The sequence below is a fragment of the Falco rusticolus genome, chromosome 19, assembly GCF_015220075.1.
Source record: "Falco rusticolus isolate bFalRus1 chromosome 19, bFalRus1.pri, whole genome shotgun sequence".
Lineage (NCBI taxonomy): Eukaryota > Metazoa > Chordata > Aves > Falconiformes > Falconidae > Falco > Falco rusticolus.
In genome coordinates this window covers 3621271-3646512 of record NC_051205.1, presented here as the reverse complement: position 1 = coordinate 3646512, position 25242 = coordinate 3621271, and the positions used below count along the sequence as shown (strand labels likewise).

Sequence of the window (25242 nt, the reverse complement as noted above, 5' to 3'; positions counted from 1 at the left end):
TACAGGCCCCTTTTGGAGGCGATGAAGGTTTGGTCCTCGGGCATGAGTCAGGGCAGCCCGAGCCTCTGCTCACCTGCACGGCGCTGGGGTGGGAGCAGAGCCGGACCGGTGCAGCGCTGGGGAGCATCAGCGTCTGAACCTGGGTCTTCTAACAAACTGTTCTTGGTGACAGCTGGCAAGCATGTGGCCGTGGGTCTGGTGGGGTCTCCTGTGCCTGCGTGCCCATGTCCAGGAGCCGCTCTGCAGGGGCCCATCCTGCTCCGCCTGCCCTGGGCAGCAGCTTTGCTGGCGCTCGGTCCTGTGGGACAGGCCTGGCCAGGCTCAGGACAAGCTGCTGCTTCCAGCTTGTGGCTGCACGGTTGCAGCTTTGCACTGGATTTTGGGAACTGAAACAGTCAGATACTTGCACGGATTGAGCAGGTCCCCTTGTGCCTATTTTTACGGGGTGCTGCAGTCAGATGGGCGACTCTCAGACCCTCATCAGGCCTTTTGCAAAATCCTGCGCATGGGGAAGCTGGGATGGTGACTCATCGGAACAGCTCGGAGTGTGTGTGGGTGGCAGCTGCTGGATCCTGGGCATGGGGAGCCGGTGTGGCTGAGGCTGCAGCGGGCAGAGCAGAGCGGCGTGGCAGATCCCACTGGGCACGTTCTGCAAGCGCGGTCCGGCCACAGGGCACGCGTGCAAGGAAGGTCCTGCTGCCTGGTGGGGCAGTCAGTCAGCGTGTGAGCACAGTCTACCTAACCCGACGGTGCACTCCGTCCAAGGGTGCTCACCTGAGCGTGCTGTAGAGTCCCAGTGAAACCAGTAAAAGGGACGTCTCCCCCCTCACCTGCTGCTTTTCAGATGGGTGCTTTTTTCCTTGCCCGAATGAAGAGAGCTGATGTTACTGAGCAGAAGATCTGAAATATTTCTTATATAAAAATAAATACTGCATAGCAGCCTGGAGGGGGACTCCGGCCTCCAAAAGGGAAGGTGCAGATAGGCCCCATGGGCGACTGAGTTAAGTTCTCTTGGGCACCGCAGCAGAGACCCAGCACAGCCCAGGTGCTCGGGGCAGCGGTGCTGAGCCCCAGCTCTGGGCTGTGCCTTGTGGGATGTGCTGTGCCAGGAGCTGCCGCCGCAGGCAGGACAGCTGTCAGGCACATGGCACGCGGGCAGGTGCGTCAGGTTGTGTCTTAACATGTCAGCTGGTGGAGGGCCCTGGACCTCTTCCTGGTGACACCAGCAAATCTGGGTTCAAGCTTTTGTCAGCCTGATTCATGCCAGGGTTGCTGCGGCTCCTCTGAGCTCCCGTTGTGGCCGTGCCGGGCAGCAGGTGCAGGCAGGTGCTGCCAGCTCTTGGCACAGCTGGGCCGTGCAGGCAAGCAAGGCTGCGGTGGACCCCAGCCACCCCCGTGCCCGCAGGGGCAAGCCCGTGTCTGCAGGCGTGAGCACGCACCCTCTGCCCACCTGCGTCCTCCCTCTCTCCGGGCTGGATGTGACCTCCAGGCTCTGAGCTCCTGCATTTGCCCTTCTCACGCAGCAAAGTGTTCTTCACCGACTACGGGCAGATCCCCAAGGTGGAGCGCTGCGACATGGATGGGCAGAACCGCACCAAGCTGGTGGACAGCAAGATCGTCTTCCCCCATGGCATCACCTTGGACTTGGTGAACCGGCTGGTGTACTGGGCTGATGCCTACCTGGACTATATTGAGGTGGTGGACTACGAAGGCAAGAACAGACATACCATCATCCAGGGCATCCTGGTGAGTGGGTCCAGAGGGAGGTCAGGGTCGGGGGGGCCTTAACGGCAGTGTGCTCGAGGCATGTCTGAGCTTGGTCTGCTGGGGGGCACTGGTCCGCGGGCTTGGCTTTGCCAGTCCAGCAAAGGAAAGGTGCGAGCTGCTGAGCACCAGCCGGTCCTGCAGCACCAAGCCCGATCTCGTGCCCTAAATGAAGTGGGGGTGGGATGAGGGGCCGGGAGCGGGGGCTTCGCACGCCTCGGAACCAAGGGTTTCGTGTGTCTCCTCCTAAATTCCTTGTGGACGCCTGCATGGTGCCTTCCAGATTGAACACCTCTACGGGCTAACCGTCTTCGAGAACTACCTCTATGCCACCAACTCTGACAACGCCAACGCTCAGCAGAAAACCAGCGTCATCCGGGTCAACCGCTTCAACAGCACCGAGTACCAGGTGGTGACGCGGGTGGACAAGGGAGGAGCGCTGCACATCTACCACCAACGGCGCCAGCCCACAGGTGGGACCCCGGCCTGGGAAAAGCAGCTTCTTGCATCCCAACGGCTGGGTGGGGGTGGGGACAGGCTGCACCTTCTGAATTCCCTCCCCTAATGGGGCCAGACGCCCAGCACAGCACGTGCCCTGGAGCCTCCTGCAGCCCCGAGGAGCCGTGCTCAACCCGATTGCCCCTGGTTCACCCCCTCCCCGTGAGCTCCGTGCCCCTGGCAGGGGGGCAGTAGCAGAGCTGGTGGCGTTGCCGGAGCCAGCCCAGGGGTGCCGAGTGCTGGGCAGGCCAAAATGTGCCGGCCCAGGGACAGGGACAGATGAGCAGCTGCCCAGCTGTGGTCCGCAGGGACTCCTGCAGCTGCTGCCCTGCTGGCAGTGCTCCTTGGCTGGGGGCTTGGGTGGGATTCCTGCTCCCCCAGCAGTGGGGAGCTGGCCTCTCCGGGCTGCTGAGCACCCTGGGGTGCCCCGGCCCCTGCTCTCACTCCGTCTCCTCCTGGAAGAGCTGTGGCAGCTGTCCCCGTGAGCCGGGCAGCTGCGCCACGTGGCTGATCGATCACGTCTCGCCAGCAAGTGCAAGGACGTTGGAGCAGATGTGGCATCTTGAAATATTAATGGATCCCTCTTGCGGTGCCCACGCGCTCTCAGTCCCTGCTGCCTGTGTGTTCCCCCTTCAGCTGGGGCTGCGTGCTCCCGGGCACCAAGGGATTTCAAAGGAGTTGAAAGGCTTCAGAGCTGAGCGGTCCCCTCCCCACGTCTGTCCCTGTCTGCCTGCTCCACCCCCAGCACCTTCCTGCAGTTAATCAATTTACTCGTTTAAAATCCTCTTAGTGTCTGCAGCCTGCTTGGCATTTTCCAGAATGTAAAATTAATGAGGAGTTTTCTAAGGGGTGCGATTAAGGGGGCTCATCCTGCCGGCGCTGTCAGCGCAGTGGCCGGGCAGTCCCGCTCTCACCGTGGCTTGGGAGGGGTGGGCTGCCAGGACAGAGGCAGCGTGGCCCAGTGACCGTGGCGGTGGGCTGGTTTCTGCTCCACAGTGATCCTTCGTTCCGTGCAGGTCCTTTCCCATCTCTGTGTTGTCCGTCCCGTGCAGTGCTCAGCCCCTGGCCGACTGGCTGAGATCCCGGGGGAAGGGCCCCCCCTAAACCCCGGAGAGCCGTGGCCAGGCCGGCAGCACCCATGAGACCGTCTCCGCATCCCTGCGGTTGCAGTTAGTGCCCTGCCTGTGCTGCCTGGTGGACATGGAGCTGTGGCCGGGCAGGACATCCCCGTGCTGCCCTGGGTGCCTGCGGCCGCTGGAGCTCCTGCTCTCTGTTGCAGTGAGGAGCCATGCCTGCGAGTCAGACCAGTTCGGCAAGCCGGGAGGCTGCTCGGATATCTGCCTCCTCGGGAACAGCCACAAGACCCGAACCTGCCGGTGCCGCTCCGGGTTCAGCCTGGGCAGCGATGGGAAGTCCTGCAAAAGTGAGTCCTGCCCCCCCACCCCGGAGAGATGTGGGAGGGGGCGTTCTGGATCAGAGGGACCGGGGTGAGCAGCGGCACTTGTGCCGGCCGGGGGGGCACACACGGGCAGGGGGGAGCAGAGCGGTTCAGTTCCTTCCCTCCTGGGTGCAGACCCCCTGTTCCTCCCCGGCCGAAGCTGCGGGCTGCCCACTGGGCTCTGCGTCCCCGCGGACCTGTGGGGTGCGGGGACAGGTTGCTGCCTCCTCCTGGCCTCTGGGTCGTAGCTGTGCCCCCACGAAAGCCCCAGTGACACGTGTGTTGGGCTGCCCACCCCCAGCGCTGCCCTGTGCTGGTGGTGATGGCTCTTGCCGTCTCCCTGCAGAGCCCGAGCACGAGCTGTTCCTGGTGTACGGGAAGGGGCGTCCGGGCATCATCCGCGGCATGGACATGGGGGCCAAGGTGCCAGATGAGCACATGATCCCCATCGAGAACCTCATGAACCCCCGAGCACTGGACTTCCACGCTGAGACTGGCTTCATCTACTTTGCTGACACCACCAGCTACCTCATCGGGCGCCAGAAGATCGATGGCACGGAGCGAGAGACCATCCTGAAGGACGGTGCGTGGCCGAGAGGCCCAGCCTGGTCCCTCCCCAGTGCCCCCAGTTAGCCCCCAGGAGCCAGCAGCAAGGGCCATCAGTGCTTCTGTCCTCTCCCCTGCAGCTTTGACCCTTAAAACTCAGGTTTTAAGCTGCTGTTTGGGTTTATCTGTAGACCGCTATTGAGATGGGCACAGAGCTCGTGCCCCAGCGGAGGTGGGAGATGGACCCCTGTCCCCCTCCTGCCCGAGCTGGCCCACCCCGATCTGTCAGGTGGGAGGAGGAAGGAAGGATGGGGAATCCTCAGTCAGGGTCCCTGGGGCTCAGTGCCGCGGCCAGTGCATCCCCACGCTGCCAGCGAGGATGTTTGTGCTGCCTCAGGCTGAACCAGCCAAGGATGCTCCAGAATTTGGCTTTTTCCAGCCCAGACTCCCTGTGGCTGCCTGCGCAGGGGCTGGGGGGGTCCGTCATCCCTGTCGGTTTGAGTGGGGATCGGGTGGTGCTGAATGTGCTGTGGATCGTATGGGGCTGTCGCTTCCACTTCTCATCTTCCCGCTGCCGCGCAGCCCTGGTGACGAGCTCCCGCTCCTGCTTTTCCCCAAAGGCATCCACAACGTGGAAGGGATCGCTGTGGACTGGATGGGGAACAACCTATACTGGACAGATGACGGCCCCAAAAAGACCATCAGCGTGGCTCGGCTGGAGAAGGCCGCCCAGACGCGAAAGACGCTGATCGAGGGGAAGATGACCCACCCGCGTGCGATCGTGGTGGACCCCCTGAACGGGTGCGGGGGCTGAGCGCGGGGGGCTGGCTTGTGGGAGGGCATGGTTGGGTCTCCAGCTCTGTGTGGTGGTTGCTGCATCACTGAGCGTTCGTGGTGGATCACGGGCTGTGACAGCGGGGCCAGGCAGCGGCTCCAGCTGCAGTGACGCACCAGCTCTGTGCGGCCGTTTCAGCCTGGGTTCGGTGGCCGGGGTGGCCGTCAGGCTGCTGCCTTGGGCTGGGACCACGGTGCAGGGCAGCAGGACCGGCCGCTGCTTTGTGTCCACCGCTCTGCGGGCAGCTGGAGAGCTCACGCCTGGGCTGGTGGAGGCTCCGAGCCCACCTTGTCTGTGTCTGTAACAGCTTCTCCTCTGTGGCAGGTGGATGTACTGGACGGACTGGGAGGAGGATCCCAAGGACAGCAAGAGGGGCAAGATCGAGAGAGCCTGGATGGACGGTTCCAACCGCAATGTCTTCATCACCTCCAAGACTGTCCTGTGGCCCAACGGGTTGAGCCTGGACATCCCGGCCAAGATCCTTTACTGGGTGGATGCTTTCTATGACCGCATTGAGATGGTCTATCTCAACGGCACCGAGCGGAAGGCAAGTGGAGGCCCCGCGGGCTCTCGGGCACTGATCACCCCACAGCCTCAGCTGGCTGTGTCCACTGCGGGTCTGCTCGGTGGGTGGCTGGCCACGTTCAGCCATGCTCCCCTGCCGCCTGTCCCCTCCTCTCCCCTTCCAATGTCCCTCGCCACGTCCCACCACGCGGGGTTTCCCTGGGCGCCAGTCCCAGCTAACGACGAGCCTCTCCTCCTCCCCGTGCCCACAGATCGTGTACGAGGGGCCTGAGCTGAATCACGCCTTCGGGCTGTGCCACTACAGCAACTTTCTCTTCTGGACCGAGTACCGCAGCGGCAGCATCTACCGCCTGGACCAGGCCTCCAAGGTGGTGAGCCTGCTGCGGAACGAGCGCCCGCCCATCTTCGAGATCCGGATGTACGACGCGCAGCAGCAGCAAGGTGCTGGGGCTGCCCCTGCAGGGGGACCTGCCATGCCTGAGGGGACGGGGGGCTGGGTGAGGGATGGGACAGGGGGCTGGGGGCTGAGGAAGCGCCCTGCCTAAGCAGCCCCCCCCGCCTCTTTTTGCTTTGTTTTGGCCGTATCCCTGCCCGTCTCTCCATCCCCATGCACCCTGCCTTTCTCTTGTTAAACCCTGCTGTCACTCACCCCTGCCCTTCCTCCAAACTTTCCTCCCTTTCTTTCCCTCCCTCCCTGCCTGCCAGGCTTTATGTCTCCTGAGGGGTCCCCACTGCCTTCTGTAGCCTGATGAACTGGGGTCTCCAGCTGGGTTCCAGCTGTGGAGCCCGCTGAGGGAGCCCAGGGAGCTGGGGGAAGCCAGCAGCCCCCCCGTGGGTCACCTGTGTTCCCTGAGTGCTGAAGCCCCCTCCTCACCCCTGCCCTGCCTCCGCAGTGGGCTCCAACAAGTGCCGTGTAAACAACGGCGGCTGCAGCAGCTTGTGCCTGGCCACCCCCCGGGGCCGTCAGTGCGCCTGTGCCGAGGACCAGATCCTGGGAACGGACTCCGTCACCTGCCAGGGTAGGCTGCCTTGGGTGAGCCCCCAGTGGGACCCCCCTTTTCCCAAGGGATGGGTGGGGACACGGCGTCTGCGGCCCCACACTGGCACAGTAGCAGTGATGCCTCACATGGTGGGGGGCTGCTCTGAGGAGGTGGGTGCTCCCTGCGCCTGTGGGACCCTGCAGTCAGGTGATGTTACTGGCTTTGGTTCCTCCTCTTGCGTGGTGGCAGCAGGACAGCTGCTGGCCCGAGGAAGCGGGTCGGAATCCCTGGTGGGCATCGCTGTGTGTCTGCAGCCGTGGCTGATGCTGCCCACGCAGCCAGGGCAGGTTCACGCTGCTGCCAGGTGGGGAGAACCCCATTTGTGTGGGGACCTGGCCGGTACCGTGCTTCGCCAGTTAAATGAGAGAGGTGAAGCTCTGCCAGCACAGCCTGTGCCTGCAGGCTGAGCCAGGGTCTTTCCCCTCGATCGTGGGCTGCACCTTCTTTTTTTGGGCTCAGGACCTGGTGCACGTGGGCACAAGTGTCTCTACGCTCTCAGGGCTGCTGGGCAGCCGCGTAGACATCCTGCCAGCCTGGGGACACAGGACCGTCCTCACCACTGCCCTGTGCTTGGTCACTTGGTTAAAATCATCCCCTCCCTTTGCTTTTCCCTTGCCAGCCAACCCGTCCTACATCCCCCCTCCGCAGTGCCAGCCCGGGGAGTTCGCCTGCAAGAACAACCGCTGCATCCAGGAGCGCTGGAAATGCGACGGGGACAACGACTGCCTGGACAACAGTGACGAAGCCCCTGAGCTCTGCCGTGCGTAGCTGCCTCCTGCGTGGTGGGATGGGGGTTTACGTGTTCCTGGGGCAGGATCTGGGCTTCCCTGAGATGTGGGGCCAGTGGCTGGGCAGCTGGGAGCCCTGCGTGCCCTCCCCAGCTCTAGGAGGGGAGCAGGCTCAAGCAGCTGAGGAGGGAAACAGGGATTAGGATCCTGGGTCCCCAGTTTGTCCGAGGCTCCCTGCCCTTTTCTGTCTCAGGTTTTCTCTCCACCAGTCGTTGAGGAAGAATGGGGGTGGGATGGAGAGGGGCAGGTCCTGAGCATGTGTCTCTCCTCCAGACCAGCACACCTGCCCCTCAGACCGTTTCAAGTGCAAGAACAACCGCTGCATCCCCAACCGCTGGCTCTGCGATGGGGACAACGACTGCGGGAACAATGAGGACGAGTCCAACTCCACCTGCTCGGGTGAGGAGCCTGCCTTGTCCCTGCGGGAACAGAGGGAGAGCTCGCCCTGCTGTGCTTAGCTGCAGCCTTCACTCTTCCCTGTGCGCTGCGGGGCTGAGGCCAAGGTTTCGGGGCCTCGCGCATCCCTGCTGCCCACCTTGCAGCCAGCTCTGCACCTGTGCCTCCCAGTAGCCCCGGGGGTTTGTTCCCTGCCTTCCCCCCAGCAAAGCGAGGCACTGCCCGCTACTAATGCTCTGTCTGTCTCTCCTGGGTCAGCTCGGACCTGCTCCCCCAACCAGTTCTCCTGTGCCAGTGGGCGCTGCATCCCCATCTCCTGGACGTGTGACCTGGACGATGACTGCGGGGACCGCTCCGACGAGTCTGCCTCGTGCGGTGAGCTGGGGCGGGGAGCGCTGAGAGCACGGGGCTCCGTGGGGAGCACCGCTTCTCACCACACCGTGGGGCAGGGGCACCAGTGGGGCCAGCCGTGAGGACTGGGGCACAGGGTGTCTCCCCTACACTGATTGTGCCTCTGCCTCCTCCGCAGCCTACCCAACCTGCTTCCCCTTGACACAGTTCACCTGCAACAACGGGCGCTGCATCAACATCAACTGGCGGTGTGACAACGGTAAGGACCACGGCCCCGCAGCTGCCAAGCGGGGTGCAGCCGGGGACAGCGAGATCAGATGCAGGGGTGCCAGCCTGGCAGGGGCCTCTGTTCCTGCAAGTGCCACTTCTCCACCTTGTGCTACACAGCAGAGCCCAGGCCCTGGAGAGGGGAGGCACTAGCTGAAGCTGCAAGCGCATCCTGCAACACCAAGACCCACATTTTTCTTGGCTGCCCTTGGAGGGAGCGTGTTGCGGGAGCAGCCTGGCAGGGATCATTTCAGCAGACCTTGGCATTGTTTGCAAAGTGACCAAAGCTTTGCCCCAGGTCTTGAGACAGAGTGACCTGTGCTGCTGGTGGAGCCCAGCCAGGTCCCATAGCCCCAGGAGAGGTCTCCCAGCGAGCTTACATCTGGCCTCTGATGTCTTTCCAGGGCCAGGCCTGGGAGAGAGAGTTTGCCCTGGGGCTGCTTTCCTTCCCCACAGGTTTATTTCAGTCTTCCCAGCAGCTCTGCATCGGTGGGTTTAATTAGTGGCTTCAGAGCAGGCGAGACTCTCAGAGCTGCAGAGTGCACGTGCCGGTGCAGGGGTTGGTGGGGGGCTGCGGGTGCAGGTCTGTCCCTGGGGTCGTCCTGAGCAAATGGTCTTTTCCTCCCAGGGCAGCCCCATCTCTGAGCCGTCCTCACCAAGGGACGGTCTCTTTTCCCAGGGATCCACCAGCACAGGCAGCCAGGCGCTTGCAAAAGCCCTGGCCTTGGCGTGGGGCACCTCTGCGGAGCCGGGAGCCTCTCCAGGCAGGGCAGGGGCTGCAGCGAGGAGGGGCTCCCACCCGGCTGCCTCGGGCTCCCCCAGCACCCTCCGCTGCTTCTGGTCTTGCCTCCCAGGCCGCTCGGTGTGCCTGCGCAGCCTCTCTGTGTCCCTCTCCATGTCAGTGTTCACGTCCTGGCGTCAGCGTGTTTTTGTGCCACCCTCTGTGCGTGTGCAGTGTTGTGTTGTTTTGTTTGTCATTGTGCCCACTCTCCTGTCTGGTTGGTTCTGTGTTTCAGAAAAAGATTGTGGGGATGGCTCTGACGAAAAGAACTGTCCAAAGCCTACCGGTTAGTGCATAGATCAACATGCACCAGACCCCAAACCTGGCCCCACGCAACCCCCAAACCTGCCCCCTCCAGAGCGCTGCAAGCTCCGTGGGCTGCTTCTCCAGACACTGGCAATGCCCCCCATGCTCTGCAGCAATGCCACGCTCTCTGGCAGTGCCCCCCGTGCACTCTGGCAATGCCCCCTGCGCCCCAGCAGCGGGAGGGATGTGCCAGGGAGCGAAGCAGCCGTCCCTCTTGGCTCACCGAGCGGAGTTGCTCGGGAAGTTGGTAGGAGCACACAGAGATCAGGGTCTGCAGCTGCAGCAGCCGGGCTGCTGGTGAAGTTACATGGCAGCCATCAGTGCCATCACCCCTGAGCCCATCAGTGCCATCATCCCTGTGCCCGTCATGAGCTCCCCTACGCAGGGGGAGACAGAGGCACCGGGAGGCAAAGGCCCCTTCCCAAGCTCAGGTGGGGCATCCGCAGCAGAGCAGAGCCCTGTGGTGGTTCCAGCCGGTGCCCTGCGCCGGCAGGCGGAGGGGCTGCATTGCCAGTGTCCTGGTACCGTCAGACTAAAGCTCCCCCTGCCCATCAGTGGGCAATGGGGTTTCCTCCAGGCAAGCTGACACCCCCCAATTGGCCGTACCAGCCCACCTCCCCAAGGATGCGCCCCATAAAGGAGTGCACCGCCCCCCCAACTCCGCTCCCGCTGCAGAGTGGAGCGGCCCCCTTGGCGCTGGGTGCCCTCCCAGCCTCCCCAGGTACATGGCTGATCTATGCAGTTTCTGTGTTTCATTTTCTTTGTGCGGCTGCTGGTGCTGTGGCTGCGCCTGGCAAGTGTGTTGGGGGGGCGAGAGGGGCAGGGGCTCTCTGTTCAGCCTGGCCGCTCTGGCGGGGGTCCTGTGGCCAGCACCGAGGGGCTGCCTGTCACCCCGCGTCCTGTCTGCCAGTGTGGTCCATCCAGTCCCCGTTGTTCCCCGCTTCCCCCAGCTGCCTCCTCTGGCTGGGGGTCTCTGCCTTCCTTCCTCCTGCCGTGCCGCTGCCAGCTCTCCCACCGGCCGGCTGGGCACTCTCTGAGCCCCCTCCCGCTCCCCTTCCCTCCCCAGACAACGACTGTGGGGACAACAGTGACGAGGCGGGCTGCAGCCACTCCTGCTCCAGCAACCAGTTCAAGTGCAACAGCGGGCGCTGCATCCCTGTGCACTGGACATGCGACGGGGACAATGACTGCGGGGACTACAGCGACGAGACTCACGCCAACTGCACCAACCAGGGTGAGCCCCAGGCTGCTGCGGGGCCAGGCTGCCCCTGTGCTGCTGCCCAGCGTCCTCCCCTGCCAGGACCCGGGTCCTGCCCCAGGAGGGAGGGAGGGGGTGGCAGATGGACCCTCCTGGGCATCAGCTCTGCTGCCATCCTGCCTGGAGACCTGAAAGCACCCCCAAGCAGAGCCCCCTCCACCACCACCACCACCTTTCCAGGCAGGGAATTGTGCAGCCCCCTCTGCGCACCCTGAGTCTCCAAATACCCCTCTCCTGCATCTCTGGGTGCCCCCAGCCCTTTCCCTGGCAGGCTGAGTCCCCAGTCCACCTCCCACCCCCTGACCCCCCCAGTTCCCAGCTCCTCAGGGCAAAGGCAGTGAGTGGGTGCTTGTGCCCCCCCCCCCAGCCACGCGCCCACCCGGGGGCTGCCACACGGATGAGTTCCAGTGCCGGCTGGATGGACTCTGCATCCCCATGCGCTGGCGCTGCGACGGCGACACGGACTGCATGGACTCCAGTGACGAGAAGAACTGCGAGGGCGTCACCCATGTCTGCGACCCCAACGTCAAGTTTGGCTGCAAGGACTCAGGTGAGAGCAGGGAAGTGGGGAACTGCTACCCCTGCCCCCTCTGACCTGGAGAAGGGGCTGGGACCCACCTCGGCTCGGTGGGGATGGGGACAGCGGTGGAGGTACACCAGCTCTGGGGCAGTCAGGACCCCAAGCGCCCGAAATAAACATCTCCTGTGTGTCTAATCTGCCCCCTCCTCACTCCCCCCTCGGCAGCCCGCTGCATCAGCAAGGCCTGGGTCTGCGACGGCGACAGTGACTGCGAGGATAACTCGGATGAGGAGAACTGCGAGTCCCTGGTGTGCAAACCTCCCTCCCACACCTGCGCCAACAACACCTCCATCTGCCTCCCCCCCGAGAAGCTCTGTGACGGCTCTGATGACTGTGGGGACGGCTCTGATGAGGGCGAGCTCTGCGGTGAGTGCGGAGCTGGGTGCCAGGACGGCGGGTCTCCCCCGGCCGGGAGCGGGACGAGGACCTGACGAGCGCATCCTCTCTCCACAGACCAGTGCTCCCTGAACAACGGCGGCTGCAGCCATAACTGCACCGTGGCCCCTGGCGAGGGCATTATCTGCTCCTGTCCCCTGGGGATGGAGCTGGGCTCCGACAACAAGACGTGCCAGATCCAAAGCTACTGTGCCAAGCACCTCAAGTGCAGCCAGAAGTGCGAGCAGGACAAGTACAACGTCAAGTGCTCCTGCTACGAGGGCTGGATGCTGGAGCCCGACGGCGAGAGCTGCCGCAGCCTGGGTATGTGCAGGTGGGCTGCAGGGGGCTGGCGGCGTCACCCCAGCTGCCTGTGATGCGGGTTGTCCTCCCCCCACTCTCAAAGGCGGCAGCGGCAGAGCTGATGACTGTGCCAGGTCCTGGGGGGGTCTGCCTGCTGGTGGACCCCTCGCTGTCCCCACCTGGCACAAGCAGCCTTTTATGGAGCAGCGGTGTGGGTGGTCCCATAGCTGCTGACCCCAGGAGCCGGTGGCACTGACCCCCTGCCTTGCCCGTGCCCGCCTTCTGACCCTGCCCTGCTTTCCCCAGACCCCTTCAAGCCATTCATCATATTCTCCAACCGCCACGAGATCCGCCGCATTGACCTGCACCGGGGTGACTACAGCGTCCTGGTCCCCGGGCTGCGCAACACCATCGCCTTGGACTTCCACCTCAACCAGAGCTCACTGTACTGGACCGATGTGGTGGAGGACAAAATCTACAGGGGAAAGCTGCTTGAGAATGGGGGTGCGTAGCCCCGGGGCTGTGGCGCAAGCTGGCGGGGGCCAGACGGGTGGGGAAGCAGGGTTGTGGTTTGGGGATAGACGCCGGCAATGATGCCTTGGTGATGCCAAGCGATGGTGCAGCCGCTGGAGTCCACAGCCCCTGTAGCGATCTCATTCTGCTCTCCGAAATCGCTCATTATGAAGGAGTTAATTAGCATTCCCAGCACTCTCCTAATGGTAATTGCAGCCCAGCAGCTGGCAGCACAAAGCTGGGCCCCCTCCCCATCGGTGCTGCAGAGCCACGGGAGGGGGCCCCCACAGTGAGAGCCCGGCGCTGGGTGCTGGGACCAATGGACGTGGGATCCCTTTGGGATTCAGGCTTCGTTTGGGGAAGAAGTGTCCCCCCGCCATTGACTCCAGTCACGCTGGGTGGGAGCTGTTCAGGACTGGGACGCAATGGTGGCAGGTGGGCCAGGGAAGGACCACCAGCCTGAGCCCTCCTGGTGCTGTGACCCACAGCTCTGACCAGTTTCGAGGTGGTGATACAGTACGGGCTGGCCACCCCCGAGGGGCTGGCCGTGGACTGGATCGCTGGCAACATCTACTGGGTGGAGAGCAACCTGGACCAGATCGAGGTGGCCAAGCTGGACGGCACCATGCGAACCACGCTGCTGGCTGGGGACATCGAGCATCCCCGTGCCATTGCCCTGGACCCCCGCTATGGGTAAGGCAGGAGGGTACATGGGTCACCAGGTCGCGGTGGCACCCTCGGGATCTTGCAGGGGGGCCAGGCAACGAACTCCTGTCTGGGCAGACACCACACTGCTGATTCAGGAGGCAAAGCCTCCTGTCCCCGTGCTGACCGTCCCCACTTGCTGTCCCTCACAGGATCCTCTTCTGGACGGACTGGGATGCCAGCCTGCCCCGCATCGAGGCCGCCTCCATGAGCGGCGCAGGCCGGCGCACCATCCACAAAGAGACGGGCTCGGGGGGCTGGCCCAACGGGCTCACCGTCGACTACCTGGAGAAGCGCATCCTCTGGATTGATGCCAGGTAGGACCAGGACACCCATCTCTGGACACCCATCTTGCCCCGTGTTTCCCTGGACCCCTGCCCTCCCCATCCCTCCCAGGTCTGGCTCCTTCCCCCGGCTCCTGGGCGGTTTTGCCGTTTGACTGCTGGGCTGGGCGCAGAGCCTTGCTCTGTGGAGGCTGTGTGCACCTGCAACATGTTCCAGCCTTTGCGCTGTGTTTACTGCTCTGTGGGCGCTGTCATCCCTGGTGTAAATCAGCAGCCGCCCCTCCGCAGCATTAAGCAGAGCAGAGGTGCTGGCTGCTTACACCCTGTGGGTTAAAGACCCCTGGTACCCCTGGCCCAGCCCTGAGCCGCTCTCACCCCTCGTCCCTGCTGCGCGCAGGTCGGACGCCATCTACTCAGCCCTGTATGATGGGACGGGACACATCGAGGTGCTGCGGGGACACGAGTACCTGTCACATCCCTTCGCTGTCACCCTGTATGGGGGCGAGGTCTACTGGACCGACTGGCGCACCAACACGCTGGCCAAGGCCAACAAGTGGACAGGGCACAATGTGACAGTGGTGCAGAGGACCAACACGCAGCCGTTCGACCTGCAGGTGTATCACCCGTCCCGGCAGCCCCTGGGTGAGGCCTGGGGAAGCGAAGTTGGTGGGATGAGACGGGGGGAGCACAGTGGGGAGATGGTGCCGGCACTTAGCGTGTACCTACACCCACTTGGAGCATCGTGTGGGAGCCGCTCCCACCGCCGTGGCTGCCCCTTCCCACCCCCTGCTGAGCCAGAGGCTCCGCGGTGGCCCTGGCCACCCAGCAAAGAGGTGTCCTGGGGTGACGAGGTTGATGGGTCGGAGCTCTTCAAGGGGCGGGCAAGGTCTGGGAGGTCCGCAGCTCTCTGGGGCTTCTGGTGTCCCCTGCGACAGGGACGTTGCTGAGTCTTGTCACTTTTGCAGCTCCTAATCCCTGTGAAGCCAATGGGGGCAAAGGGCCATGTTCCCACCTCTGCCTCATCAACTACAACCGCACGTTGTCCTGTGCCTGCCCCCACCTCATGAAGCTGGACAAGGACAACACGACCTGCTATGGTAGGGGTCTGCCCAGGTCATCCCACCCTGGGGGGGGGTGGGGCAGGATGCGCAGGTGCTTCGGAGCCGGCTCTGCAGACCAGGCAGAGGTCCCACAGCTGCCCCTCTTGTCTTTCTCCCCAGAATTTAAGAAGTTCCTGCTGTACGCGCGGCAGATGGAGATCCGGGGCGTGGACATTGACAACCCCTACTACAACTACATCATCTCCTTCACGGTGCCCGACATTGACAATGTCACGGTGGTGGACTATGACGCCCTGGAGCAGCGCATTTACTGGTCTGATGTCCGCACCCAGACCATCAAGAGAGCCTTCATCAATGGCACTGGTGTGGAGACCGTCGTCTCTGCAGGTGGGTGTGGAGGAGCATCGCCCCACACGGCTGTTCCCATCAGGTCCCGGAGTGGGTCAAGAGCAGTTCCAAAGAACGTTTATCAGTATGGTGATAAGCACTTTATATATAAAAATAAATGTGTGTATATATATATATAAAAATATATATATAACTAGAGGCTTTCCTTCCTCTTCCTCTGAGCATCATCCCAGCCCCATTCTCTCAACTAATGAGTCTCCCTTCTCCGTTCCCTTCCAGACCTGCCCAACGCTCACGGCCTCTCTGTGGATTGGGTTTCCAGAAACCTCTTCTGGACCAGCTACGACGCCAACAAGAAGCAGATCAACGTGGCGCGGCTGGACGGCTCCTTCAAGAACGCCGTGATCCAAGGGCTGGACAAGCCTCACTGCCTGGTGGTTCACCCCCTCCACGGGTAAGTCTGTGGCGGCACGCGGTGCCAGCGGGGCTGGGGTCAGGCCGGGAGCGTCGAGGGAGGAGAAGGTGCACGTGCAGGCACACGTGCCTGCGTGCGTGATGGTGATGGAGCACGCGTGCGGTGGAGGAGAGAACAGGTTGCTCTCCCAATGTGTCAGCGCGCGTAGGAGGTGTGTGAGAGGCGATGGGGCCTCAGCTCGGGAGGTGTGTGTCTGCTGGCGCGTGCAGAGCAGCAAGCTGTGTTTCCGCACACGCACGCGTGCATGTGAAGGAGAGCAGGCTGCAGATGAGCGTGCATCTCTGAGCGCGGGCCAGCCCAGGTGTGCACAGGGCTTTGCTGGGCAGGGCTGCACGAGTGCTTGCAAACACCAGACCCCCTCGCGGGTGCCAGCAGTGGATGCGAGGAGGCCGGCGGGCTGCCTGGGCAGCGCAGCAAGAGGGGCCAGCATAGGGCTGGCCGCAGGCTGGGGCTGGGGGGGCTGGCGGAGCCCAGGGGGGCTGGGGGGTAGCCTGCGGGCCACCTCCGTGGGGCCGTTGGAGCCACCGTGCTCAGCGTCCCCTTACTGGTGCAGGAAGCTGTACTGGACAGATGGGGACAACATCAGTGTGGCCAACATGGACGGCAGCAACCGCACTCTCCTCTTCACCGGCCAGAAAGGGCCTGTTGGTACGGACACCCCCCCCCGCGCCCCCAGTACCACCCGGCCTTGCTGGCCCTCAGAGCCTCAGGCCCCCACTGGCAGCCCTGCCTCCCTGGGGGGCTGGTGGGTGGCTTGTGCTGGGTCACCCTGACCTCGTGTGCCTGTCACCCCGTCTGCCGGTCCCATCCCACCTCCCAGGTGGTGACGGTCCCCGCGTGCTCCTCAGTGACGGTCCCTTGCTTTCCAGGCTTGGCCATCGACTACCCAGAGAGCAAGCTGTACTGGATCAGCTCCGGCAACGGCACCATCAACAGATGCAACCTGGACGGCAGCAACCTGGAGGTGATCGAGTCCGTGAAGAGTCAGCTGAGCAAGGCGACCGCCCTGGCCATCATGGGTGAGAGCTGGCAGGGTGATGGGGGCTTCATGAAGCCCTTTCCCTTTCTCCCGGCCCTGCCCAAACACAGACTGCTCCTTGCCACCCCCAGCAGCTGTGGAGGGGGTGCTTCTCCACCAAAGGCTGAGCTCGGACTCCTTTTTCCAGGCCATCGCGTGTAGATCTGTGTGGAGCCACCGCTCTTTGCTGCTGGGGCGGGAGGGGAGGGGGAAAGCTGCTGCATGTTCCTGCCTTCTCCTCCCAGGCAACAAGCTGTGGTGGGCTGACCAGGCCTCCGAGAGGATGGGCACCTGCAACAAGAAGGACGGGTCGGAGGTGACAGTGCTACGCAACAGCACCACGCTGGTGATGCACATGAAGGTGTACGATGAGAGCATCCAGCAAGGTGAGCGCGTGGCCCAGGGCCACAGACCCTGCAGGGCCAAACGGTGGCTCCTCCGCTCCGCCACAGTGCCAGTGGGGCCAGTGGCTGGCCCATGGTGGCCGGTTGGCCGGCTGACCCCATCCTTTCTTGCTGGCCCAGGCCTGGCCCTCGCCCTCACACCAGGCTCCTGCCAGCTGGTGCAGAGCGTGGCATCTTGTGTGGCTGCCCTGAGCGGCGCTGGCCCCGCTGCTGCCGCCTCTCCCCAGGCAGCCGCATCCCCAGTGGCTCTGCCCTGGCCCCCAGCTGCCCCACGGCTCTGCCCTGGCCCCGGCTGCCCCTCACTCCCTCTTCTCTCTGCAGCAACCGGGACCAACCCCTGCAGCCTGAACAACGGCGACTGCTCACAGCTCTGTCTCCCCACCTCCGAGACCTCCCGGTCCTGCATGTGCACCGCGGGCTACAGCCTGAAGAGCGGGCAGCAGTCCTGCGAAGGTGAGTGTGCCTGTCCTGGTCCCCTCACCCCTGTTACCCCTCAGCCTTCCCCAGCCGTGTGTGCTGCATGCTGCAGCTCTGCCTGCATTGCGTGGTGCTGCGCAGCTGAGCAAGGCGTGCGTGCCGGCATGGTGCTGGTAGCTGCTCGCTCTGGCTGCGTGCAGGCTCCTCCCGACTGCCCTGCACCCAGCAGTGCTGCGGAGGGATGCTGAGGGTCAGAGGGATGCTGGGGGGCTCAGAAGACGCTGTGAGCTTGGGCCGCAGCGAGACCCTCACATGGGCTGTCCCTGTGAGGGGCTGGCAGCAATGAGTGCGGGGGCAACGTGCGGGCACCGAGCCCTGGGTTTAGCGGGAGGAGGTGAACAGGACTGCACGGTGGGAGCCCTCAAAGAAGAGGTGAAACCCTTGGTGTCGGCAGGAGAACCGGGTCGCTGACACCGCAATCACCGGGAACGGGGCTGGGCAGCATTTGCCCTGCAGATCCCTAGTCCTGGTTTGCCACCATCTCCCTTGGGAGGGAAGAGCCCCCCCCTGCTCCCCGGTCACTGCCAGGGCCTCTGAAAGGCTGTTTGTGTGCAAAATGTTCTTGGTGTTTTTGGAGGGGGCTGGCAGAGCTGCTGCACCATCTGGGTCAGGGCAGGGACTGAATAACAAGCGCTGCCCTGACCCAGATGCAGCGCAGAGGCTTTGCCAGCACTCGGGAGCGGAGGTGGCTCTGGGAAGGGGCCTTGCTCGTGCCTCCCCTGCGCTGCTGTGGGTCAGGGCCCCTTGAGCAGCTCAGATGTTGGATCTGGGGCTCGCAGCCTCCAGGGAGGTCTGGGCAGGGCCAGCCGGAGCACAGCCCCTCCGCAGAGCAGAGCCGGGAAGGGCTTTGCGGCTGTTGGTGGCTTCCTGCCCCAGCCATCAAAAACATCATCCCTGACTATGTCCGTGCTGGGTTTGGAGCGGGTTCTTCCCTGCCCTCTTTCCACAAGGTTCGCCATTCCTTCCCCTACGCGGTGTGGCAGTGAAAGCCATCCCGTCCTGCTCACGGAGAAGTTTGCTCCTTATGTTCAGCCCAGTTAGTCCTGCCTTGCATGGGGACCCAAGTGAAGCAGGGGCATCCCTCCCTCCGTGAGAAACCACGGTGCTGCATAGCCTTTGCAGCGTACCAGGCACGTGCTGCCCACGCAAGCATGTCACCCCCTGACCACAAGCACCGTGGGCAATATCAGGCACTCAGTGTCCGGCAGGACTGCCTCCCCTGCCACCTCCCCAGCTGCCTGCGGAGCTGCCGCTTGCGCTGCCAGCCCACGTCTCACATGCGTCAGCCTCGGAGTCAGCCTCGGGGTGGGCGTAGGAGCTGCCTGTGCAGGGATGCTTCAGGCAGCCGCAGAGCCTGCCGGCAGGTCCAGCCAGCTCAGTTCAGCCCTGCCCTGCCTGCTCCTCTGCTGTCCTGGACCATCTGTCTAGGCCAGAGACTTGTGGTGCTGCTGTCACGGCAGGGTCAAGCCCTCCCACCAGCCCCGCCAGGCTTGTACTCCTCCACGGAGCTGCTGTTGCAGTTTTCCGTGAGTTGTGGTTCTCTGTTGAAGGGACAGTGTGTGGTTTGTGTGACGCATCTGACTGTCCCCACATCTGTGTTGCAGGTGTCGGCTCCTTCCTCCTGTATTCGGTCCATGAGGGGATCCGTGGCATTCCCCTGGACCCCAACGACAAGTCAGATGCTCTCGTGCCCGTATCGGGGACCTCCCTGGCCGTGGGGATCGACTTCCATGCAGGTGATGTGGGGGCTGGGAGCAGGACAGCAGGGCCAGAGAGGTCACAGAGGGGGAATGCGAGGGGGACCATCACTGGACCCTCCTGGCACTGCTCTGCTGTAGAGCATCTCCCCTTGGCAGCTCCGGGCGAGGGAGGGTTTCGGGTCCCCACGCCAGGGCCCTGGAGGGCGGCTCAGCCCGGGTCTGTGCCACCCTTGGGGTGACTTGGAGGTGGTCGCTGACACCTGCTCTCCTGCCTGGCCCCTCTCAGAGAACGACACGATTTACTGGGTGGACATGGGTCTGAGCACCATTAGCCGAGCCAAGCGGGACCAGACGTGGCGGGAGGATGTCGTCACCAATGGCATTGGCCGCGTGGAGGGCATCGCCGTGGACTGGATTGCTGGTGAGACGGGGCTCCGGAGCAGGGAGGAGCGGGTGGGTAGCAGGAGAGCGGGGCTCGCGTGGGTGTTCACCATCCCCTCTCTGCAGGAAACATCTACTGGACGGACCAAGGTTTTGACGTCATCGAGGTGGCCAGGCTGAACGGGTCCTTCCGCTACGTGGTCATCTCGCAGGGGCTGGACAAGCCACGGGCCATCACGGTCCATCCGGAGAAGGGGTGAGACACCGCACAAAGCTGCCCGGGGACGGGGTGGGCACACAGCAGAGACCCCTGGCACCCTCCCAGCAGAACCGTGCAGTTTGCACGCAGTGGAGAAGAACTTGTAGGTCTCCTGGCACACCAAGGGACCAGCCCCTGGTGTCCAAAGCAGTTGGGTTTAACACGGTTTCACTGATGGGCTGAGCTTCCTGGGAGCTCCCTGTGACTTTGTGAGTGCCAACACCTCAGGACATCCAAGTGGAGTGCCCCCAGACCGGCTCCAGCTTTGGATGGAGCCACAGGGAGAGAAGAGTGGTTTGGGTCCAGGAGGGATGGACACCTTATGTCCCTGGCACACAGGCTGGTTTCTGGGCTGCATCCATCTGCAGCGGAGCACTCCTTTCCCCAGCTGCAGCACGGTCTGCAAGCACGCAGCGGCCGGGAGGCTGGCAGGTCACCGGGGGACTGGACTGGGGCCCCAGTGTAAAGGGATGAGGGAGCGAGGGTTTTTTTCTCTGCTCCGATGGCCAAAATGCCCAAGGATGCTGCTTCTGGCCAGCCCTGTGGTCACGTCCCCGCTGTCCCCTGCAGGTACCTGTTCTGGACGGAGTGGGGGCAGTACCCCCGCATCGAACGGTCGCGCCTGGACGGGACCGAGCGGATGGTGCTGGTGAACGTCAGCATCAGTTGGCCCAATGGGATCTCCGTCGACTACGAGGTACAGCCACCAGCTGGGGGATGGTGCCGCGCTGGGGCCTGGCAGGGAACGTGCCGGTCCCAAGGGTCCCTGCAGCCGTGACCCTCCCGGTGGGGCCGCCAGGGACACGGCTCGCTCCCCAGAGCCCCCCTCTGTGCAGGGAGGGTTGTCCAGGGTGGTCATCCTGTGAACCCTGGGACCTTCTGCCGGACATGGTGGGAGGTGCAGGGGGTGCCTTGGTGCCAGCCCGGCGCGTTGCTCCCTGGCTGACTGGGATGCTTTCTCATCCCCTCAGGATGGGAAGCTTTACTGGTGCGATGCCCGGACAGACAAGATTGAACGGATCGACCTGGAGACGGGTGAAAACCGAGAGGTTGTCCTGTCCAGCAACAACATGGACATGTTCTCAGTGTCAGTCTTCGAGGAGTACATTTACTGGAGTGATAGGTACAGTGCCCGAGGGGTCCGGCGCTGCTGGGGTGCCCCGGACATCGGTGGTGTGGGAGGGTGGGGGGAGCTGGTGGGTGCTGTGGGGAAGGTGGCGGAGGTGGGTCCTGCCGCAGGGTGCTGCTGGGGTGGGCCCCCCGTCAGTTCCTGAGTGTCTCTGTCCTTTCTTAGGACTCACGCGAATGGCTCCATCAAAAGAGGCAACAAGGACAACGCCACCGAGTCGGTGTCCCTGCGGACGGGGATCGGCGTGCAGCTCAAGGACATCAAAGTCTTCAACCGGGCCAGGCAGAAGGGTGCGCGCAGGAGCGGGGTGTCAGCCCCTCGTGCCGTGCTGCCGAGCACCCACAGCCACCGCGCTGGGCTCCTGCAGCAGGCAGGGGCAGGAGGGGGATGGAAACAACTGGGCCACTGTGTCCTCGTCAAAGAACCGTGCCGTGCCCTGGGCTGAGCCCGTTTCTTTTCCAGCTTCCTCTGGGAGTGGGGAGGGGTGAAAAGCAGCCGAGCGGGAGCATCCTTCCGCACAGAGCCCAGTCCCTCCAGCAATCCCCCCTTTCCTCTTCAGGCACCAACATCTGCGCCCAGAGCAACGGGGGCTGCCAGCAGCTCTGCCTGTTCCGGGGCAACGGGCAGAGGACGTGCGCCTGCGCCCACGGCATGCTGTCTGAGGACGGGGTGAGCTGCCGGGACTACGATGGCTACCTGCTGTATTCAGAGCGCACCATCCTCAAGAGCATCCACCTGTCCGACGAGAACAACCTCAATGCACCCATCAAGCCCTTCGAGGATGCGGAGCACATGAAGAATGTCATTGCCCTGGCCTTTGACTACCGCTACGGCTCCAAGGGCAGCAACCGCATATTCTACAGCGACATCCACTTTGGCAACATCCAGCAGATCAATGACGACGGCACGGGGCGCAAGACCATTGTGGAGAGTGAGTGTCGCAGGGTTTCCCCCCTGTGCTTCTGCCCTCAGACCCCTCTTCTCTGTTCTCCACCACCACCTCTCCCTGACCACCCTCCTTCCTCACCCAAGGGCTTTTATTCCTTTTCTCGATCAACATTTTTGGGTGTTTTCGAGAGGCGTTTTGAGTGGCAGCTGTTAAGGGTTCAGCTGTGAGCTTTCTGTTGGAGCCTCTGCAAGAGGCAGCAGCCTGTGGTAGAGGACGCAAGTGTCAGGAGCAGGCTGCAGAGCTCGTCCTGGCAAGGAGAGCGTATCACGAGGCTCAGCCGTGCACATGGGTATGCATTGCTCTAGAAACAAGGCACTGCAGCAAACTTGGGATCTGCTCTCTGTTTGCATTTGACTTCCAAGACAGACCCGCTGAGCCTGAGCAAACCTTGCTGCTCCGCGCCCCGTCTGCACCTCCAGCCCTCGGTTTGCACTCGTCGGGTTTATTGGCTCCTGCAGCAGCTGAGAAGTCTGTTGCTCTGCGTCACTGGGGAGCACCTCCAGCAAGGGTTATAGATGTGCTCGCTAATGAGTGTATTTACATTTGGCACTTGGGGTAGCTGTTATCACTGAGATCAGGACAGCAGGGCCCATCTCTCATAGCCGGTTCATTAAACCTTTTGCTGATCGTTAACGAGGGAGGAAGGACGGGTGTACAGTTTGAGTTCCTGGCCTGGGAGCTGGAGGGAAGGTCTCCTGGTCAGCCACAAGTCTTCATCTTGTCACTTTGTGCCTCTGGGCTTCAGCTCTCCCCTGGCAGAGGGAGACCCTTCCCCTCCCAGCGCCGCTGCTGTAGGGGTGGGGGACCCGGAGCGAGGTCCAGCCAGCACAGGGGAGGTGATGAGCATGAGCTTGAAAGCCAAGTTCCAGTTCTTGTTTCATCGTAGGTGAACATCACTCAGCCTTACTGCAGGGAAGTGTCATTACCTGGTGGGTGGCAGAGGTCTGCCCAGGAGGCCCCTAAAGTCTCCTGGGGTCTCAGCTCACCTGTCAGCCCCCGCATCAGCTGGGCTCTGCTGAGCCCCCTTAGGTGCTGCTGCATTGGCGCAGTGTTGGCAAGTGGCTGGGGCCCCTGAGGGATTTTTTGGGGGGTGTAATTAAAAACAATAACTTCAGGCTGCCCAAGAAGCTGTGTCCAAGTGTCACGGTCTGCGCAGGGCATGTGGAGTGAGCCGGGCAGCCTTGCAGGAGCACAGGCTGGATGTGACCCTTGTCTGTCCTCCACTCCTGCAGACGTGGGCTCGGTGGAGGGGCTGGCGTACCACCGCGGCTGGGACACGCTGTACTGGACAAGCTACACCACCTCCACCATCACCCGCCACACCGTGGACCAGAGCCGCCTGGGGGCTTTCGAGAGGGAGACCGTGATCACCATGTCGGGGGATGATCACCCCCGGGCCTTCGTGCTGGATGAGTGCCAGAAGTGAGTGGCCATCACTGGTCCAGCCAGCCTGCCTGGGGGTCCACATGGTTCCAGGGCCAGCATCCAGGCAGACACCTCTCCACTGGGGAGGAAGCACTGGTTCCCAGCACAGAGTACTGGACCCCAGGGAGGAAAGACGCAGTGCCCTCCCTCCCCACACATCCTTCAGTATCCCAAAGCAAAGACAGAAGCCCTGTCCCCTTCTCTGGCCGGCTGGTGTCATGGGGTGCCGTGTTTCCCAGCTGGCTGCAGTGGCCTCATTCATCCCCCTCCCACCCCTTTTTATACTGGGACAATGTCCCATCCATCCCAAAGTCCCTGGAAGCCCCACAGCAGCAGAAGGGGGGCTGAGCAGAGAGCTGGGGCTGCAAAAGCATCGCATGTCTCTCCCCTTCCAGCCTGATGTTCTGGACCAACTGGAATGAGCAGCACCCCAGCATCATGCGTGCCACCCTCTCTGGTGCCAATGTCCTCATCATCATTGACCAGGACATACGGACACCCAATGGGCTGGCCATTGACCACAAGGCTGAGAAGATCTACTTCTCTGATGCCACGCTGGACAAAATCGAACGCTGTGAATACGATGGCTCCCACCGCCACGTGAGTCGAGACCTGGCTCCAGCAGTGGGGGTGGGGAGCGGCGAGTGTCGAAATGAGGGGGTGGCACGTTGTCAGAGGAAAGCAGAGCTGTTCTGGGGCGTGGGGGGGGGGTGAGCATTTGGGGTGGTGCTGGGGCTGCATCCCACAGCCAGGTTCTCCCATGCTTGCGGTTTGCCAATGTCCGGCAGGTGATCCTGAAATCGGAGCCCGTGCACCCCTTTGGCCTGGCTGTCTACGGTGATTACATCTTCTGGACGGACTGGGTACGCAGGGCTGTGCAACGAGCCAACAAGTACGTGGGCACCGACATGAAGCTGCTGCGTGTTGACATCCCCCAGCAGCCCATGGGCATCATTGCCGTGGCCAACGACACGGACAGCTGTAAGGATGCTCCCCATCACCTGCAGCCTCAGCACCACAGGCCCCTGCTCCCCTGCCTCTGCCAGACCCCTGCCCCCCGTCTCGGGCAGCTCAGCCCCCTGCCCAACAGCGCTGCTCTTCCCCAGGGGAAGGGGGAACCCACCCCACCATCCTTCCTGGCTGTCGTTGCCCCTTAGGGACCCTTGCGCCAAGGCCTGTCCCCAGACCCTGTGCAGGCTGGAGAGAGAGGGTATGCCCCATTTACACTCTTCCCAGGGCATCTCCTTGGAGACTGGATGCTCCCAACCCCAGGCATCCCCCTCGCCCCATCTGGAGCCCCTGGGGGGAACCCCTGCTTTTCCTCTCCCCAGCAGGGGGGTCAAGGGGAAGGCATGGCTGAGGCTGTTCCCAGCGTGACTGCTCTCCGTCTCTCCTAGGCGAGCTGTCCCCGTGCAGGGTGAACAACGGCGGCTGTCAGGATCTCTGCCTGCTCACGCCCAAAGGACACGTCAACTGCTCCTGCCGTGGCGAGCGCGTCTTGCAGGAGGATTTCACCTGCAAAGGTGGAGGGGAGGTGGAAGCGGGAGCTGATGGGGATGGGAAGGGGAGGAGAGGCCGGTCTCAGCCTGGCAGAGCTGACGTTCCCCGTGCCCTCCCCAGCCCTGAATTCCACCTGCAACGTGCACGACGAGTTTGAGTGTGGGAATGGCGACTGCATTGACTTCAGCCGGACCTGCGATGGCGTGGTCCACTGCAAGGACAAGTCGGATGAGAAGCAGTCCTACTGCAGTAAGGTTCCTCCTCTTGCTGCTTTGCTCAAACACACACACGCACCCCCCAGCACGCACAGGCACCCTGCTCGAGCCGCCTGCTCTGTTCGGCAAAGGGAGCCACGACTCCTGGGTGTCTTCTTGTGTCCCTTGGGTGTTCGCAGGCAGGCTTTAAGGACTCCCCACCTTTTCCAGTTTTGGGGGGCAGGCTGGAGAGTGGGACACCTTGAGCTGATGCAGTGAGGGCTGCAGCACCCTCCCTCTAACAGCAACCCTCGCTCCTCTGCTGCGAGGGGTTTCTGCTGGGCAAAGACCAAGCTTAACCCTGCGATG

The 25242-nt window shown here is 63.0% G+C and overlaps 1 protein-coding gene across 5 annotated transcripts in view; it reads left to right on the top strand.

The window, feature by feature from the left end:
* LRP1 (LDL receptor related protein 1) overlaps nucleotides 1-25242 on the top strand; it is an 88736-nt gene that overhangs the window by 42518 nt on the left and 20976 nt on the right. For 3 of the 5 annotated variants that reach the window (XR_005101521.1, XM_037370835.1, XM_037370833.1), the window contains exons 8-47: nucleotides 1524-1746; nucleotides 2048-2237; nucleotides 3542-3685; nucleotides 4047-4283; nucleotides 4867-5047; nucleotides 5406-5628; nucleotides 5858-6047; nucleotides 6500-6625; nucleotides 7266-7406; nucleotides 7708-7833; nucleotides 8089-8205; nucleotides 8360-8440; nucleotides 9465-9515; nucleotides 10602-10769; nucleotides 11161-11343; nucleotides 11539-11739; nucleotides 11827-12072; nucleotides 12358-12555; nucleotides 13053-13257; nucleotides 13422-13586; nucleotides 13951-14195; nucleotides 14519-14650; nucleotides 14774-15001; nucleotides 15242-15416; nucleotides 15991-16085; nucleotides 16307-16456; nucleotides 16701-16841; nucleotides 17181-17312; nucleotides 18941-19072; nucleotides 19323-19457; nucleotides 19544-19673; nucleotides 20247-20373; nucleotides 20648-20799; nucleotides 20971-21095; nucleotides 21365-21736; nucleotides 22987-23176; nucleotides 23575-23779; nucleotides 23968-24160; nucleotides 24577-24702; nucleotides 24800-24928. Coding sequence is in view for 4 of the 5 variants with exons in the window: in XM_037370835.1 (XP_037226732.1) it covers nucleotides 1524-1746; nucleotides 2048-2237; nucleotides 3542-3685; nucleotides 4047-4283; nucleotides 4867-5047; nucleotides 5406-5628; nucleotides 5858-6047; nucleotides 6500-6625; nucleotides 7266-7406; nucleotides 7708-7833; nucleotides 8089-8205; nucleotides 8360-8440; nucleotides 9465-9515; nucleotides 10602-10769; nucleotides 11161-11343; nucleotides 11539-11739; nucleotides 11827-12072; nucleotides 12358-12555; nucleotides 13053-13257; nucleotides 13422-13586; nucleotides 13951-14195; nucleotides 14519-14650; nucleotides 14774-15001; nucleotides 15242-15416; nucleotides 15991-16085; nucleotides 16307-16456; nucleotides 16701-16841; nucleotides 17181-17312; nucleotides 18941-19072; nucleotides 19323-19457; nucleotides 19544-19673; nucleotides 20247-20373; nucleotides 20648-20799; nucleotides 20971-21095; nucleotides 21365-21736; nucleotides 22987-23176; nucleotides 23575-23779; nucleotides 23968-24160; nucleotides 24577-24702; nucleotides 24800-24928 (6710 nt within the window). In the remaining variant the exon portion in view is untranslated. The remainder of the gene's footprint in view (nucleotides 1-1523; nucleotides 1747-2047; nucleotides 2238-3541; nucleotides 3686-4046; nucleotides 4284-4866; nucleotides 5048-5405; nucleotides 5629-5857; nucleotides 6048-6499; nucleotides 6626-7265; nucleotides 7407-7707; nucleotides 7834-8088; nucleotides 8206-8359; nucleotides 8441-9464; nucleotides 9516-10601; nucleotides 10770-11160; nucleotides 11344-11538; nucleotides 11740-11826; nucleotides 12073-12357; nucleotides 12556-13052; nucleotides 13258-13421; nucleotides 13587-13950; nucleotides 14196-14518; nucleotides 14651-14773; nucleotides 15002-15241; nucleotides 15417-15990; nucleotides 16086-16306; nucleotides 16457-16700; nucleotides 16842-17180; nucleotides 17313-18940; nucleotides 19073-19322; nucleotides 19458-19543; nucleotides 19674-20246; nucleotides 20374-20647; nucleotides 20800-20970; nucleotides 21096-21364; nucleotides 21737-22986; nucleotides 23177-23574; nucleotides 23780-23967; nucleotides 24161-24576; nucleotides 24703-24799; nucleotides 24929-25242) is intronic. The other 2 variants (XM_037370837.1, XM_037370836.1) reach the window with 1 other exon arrangement.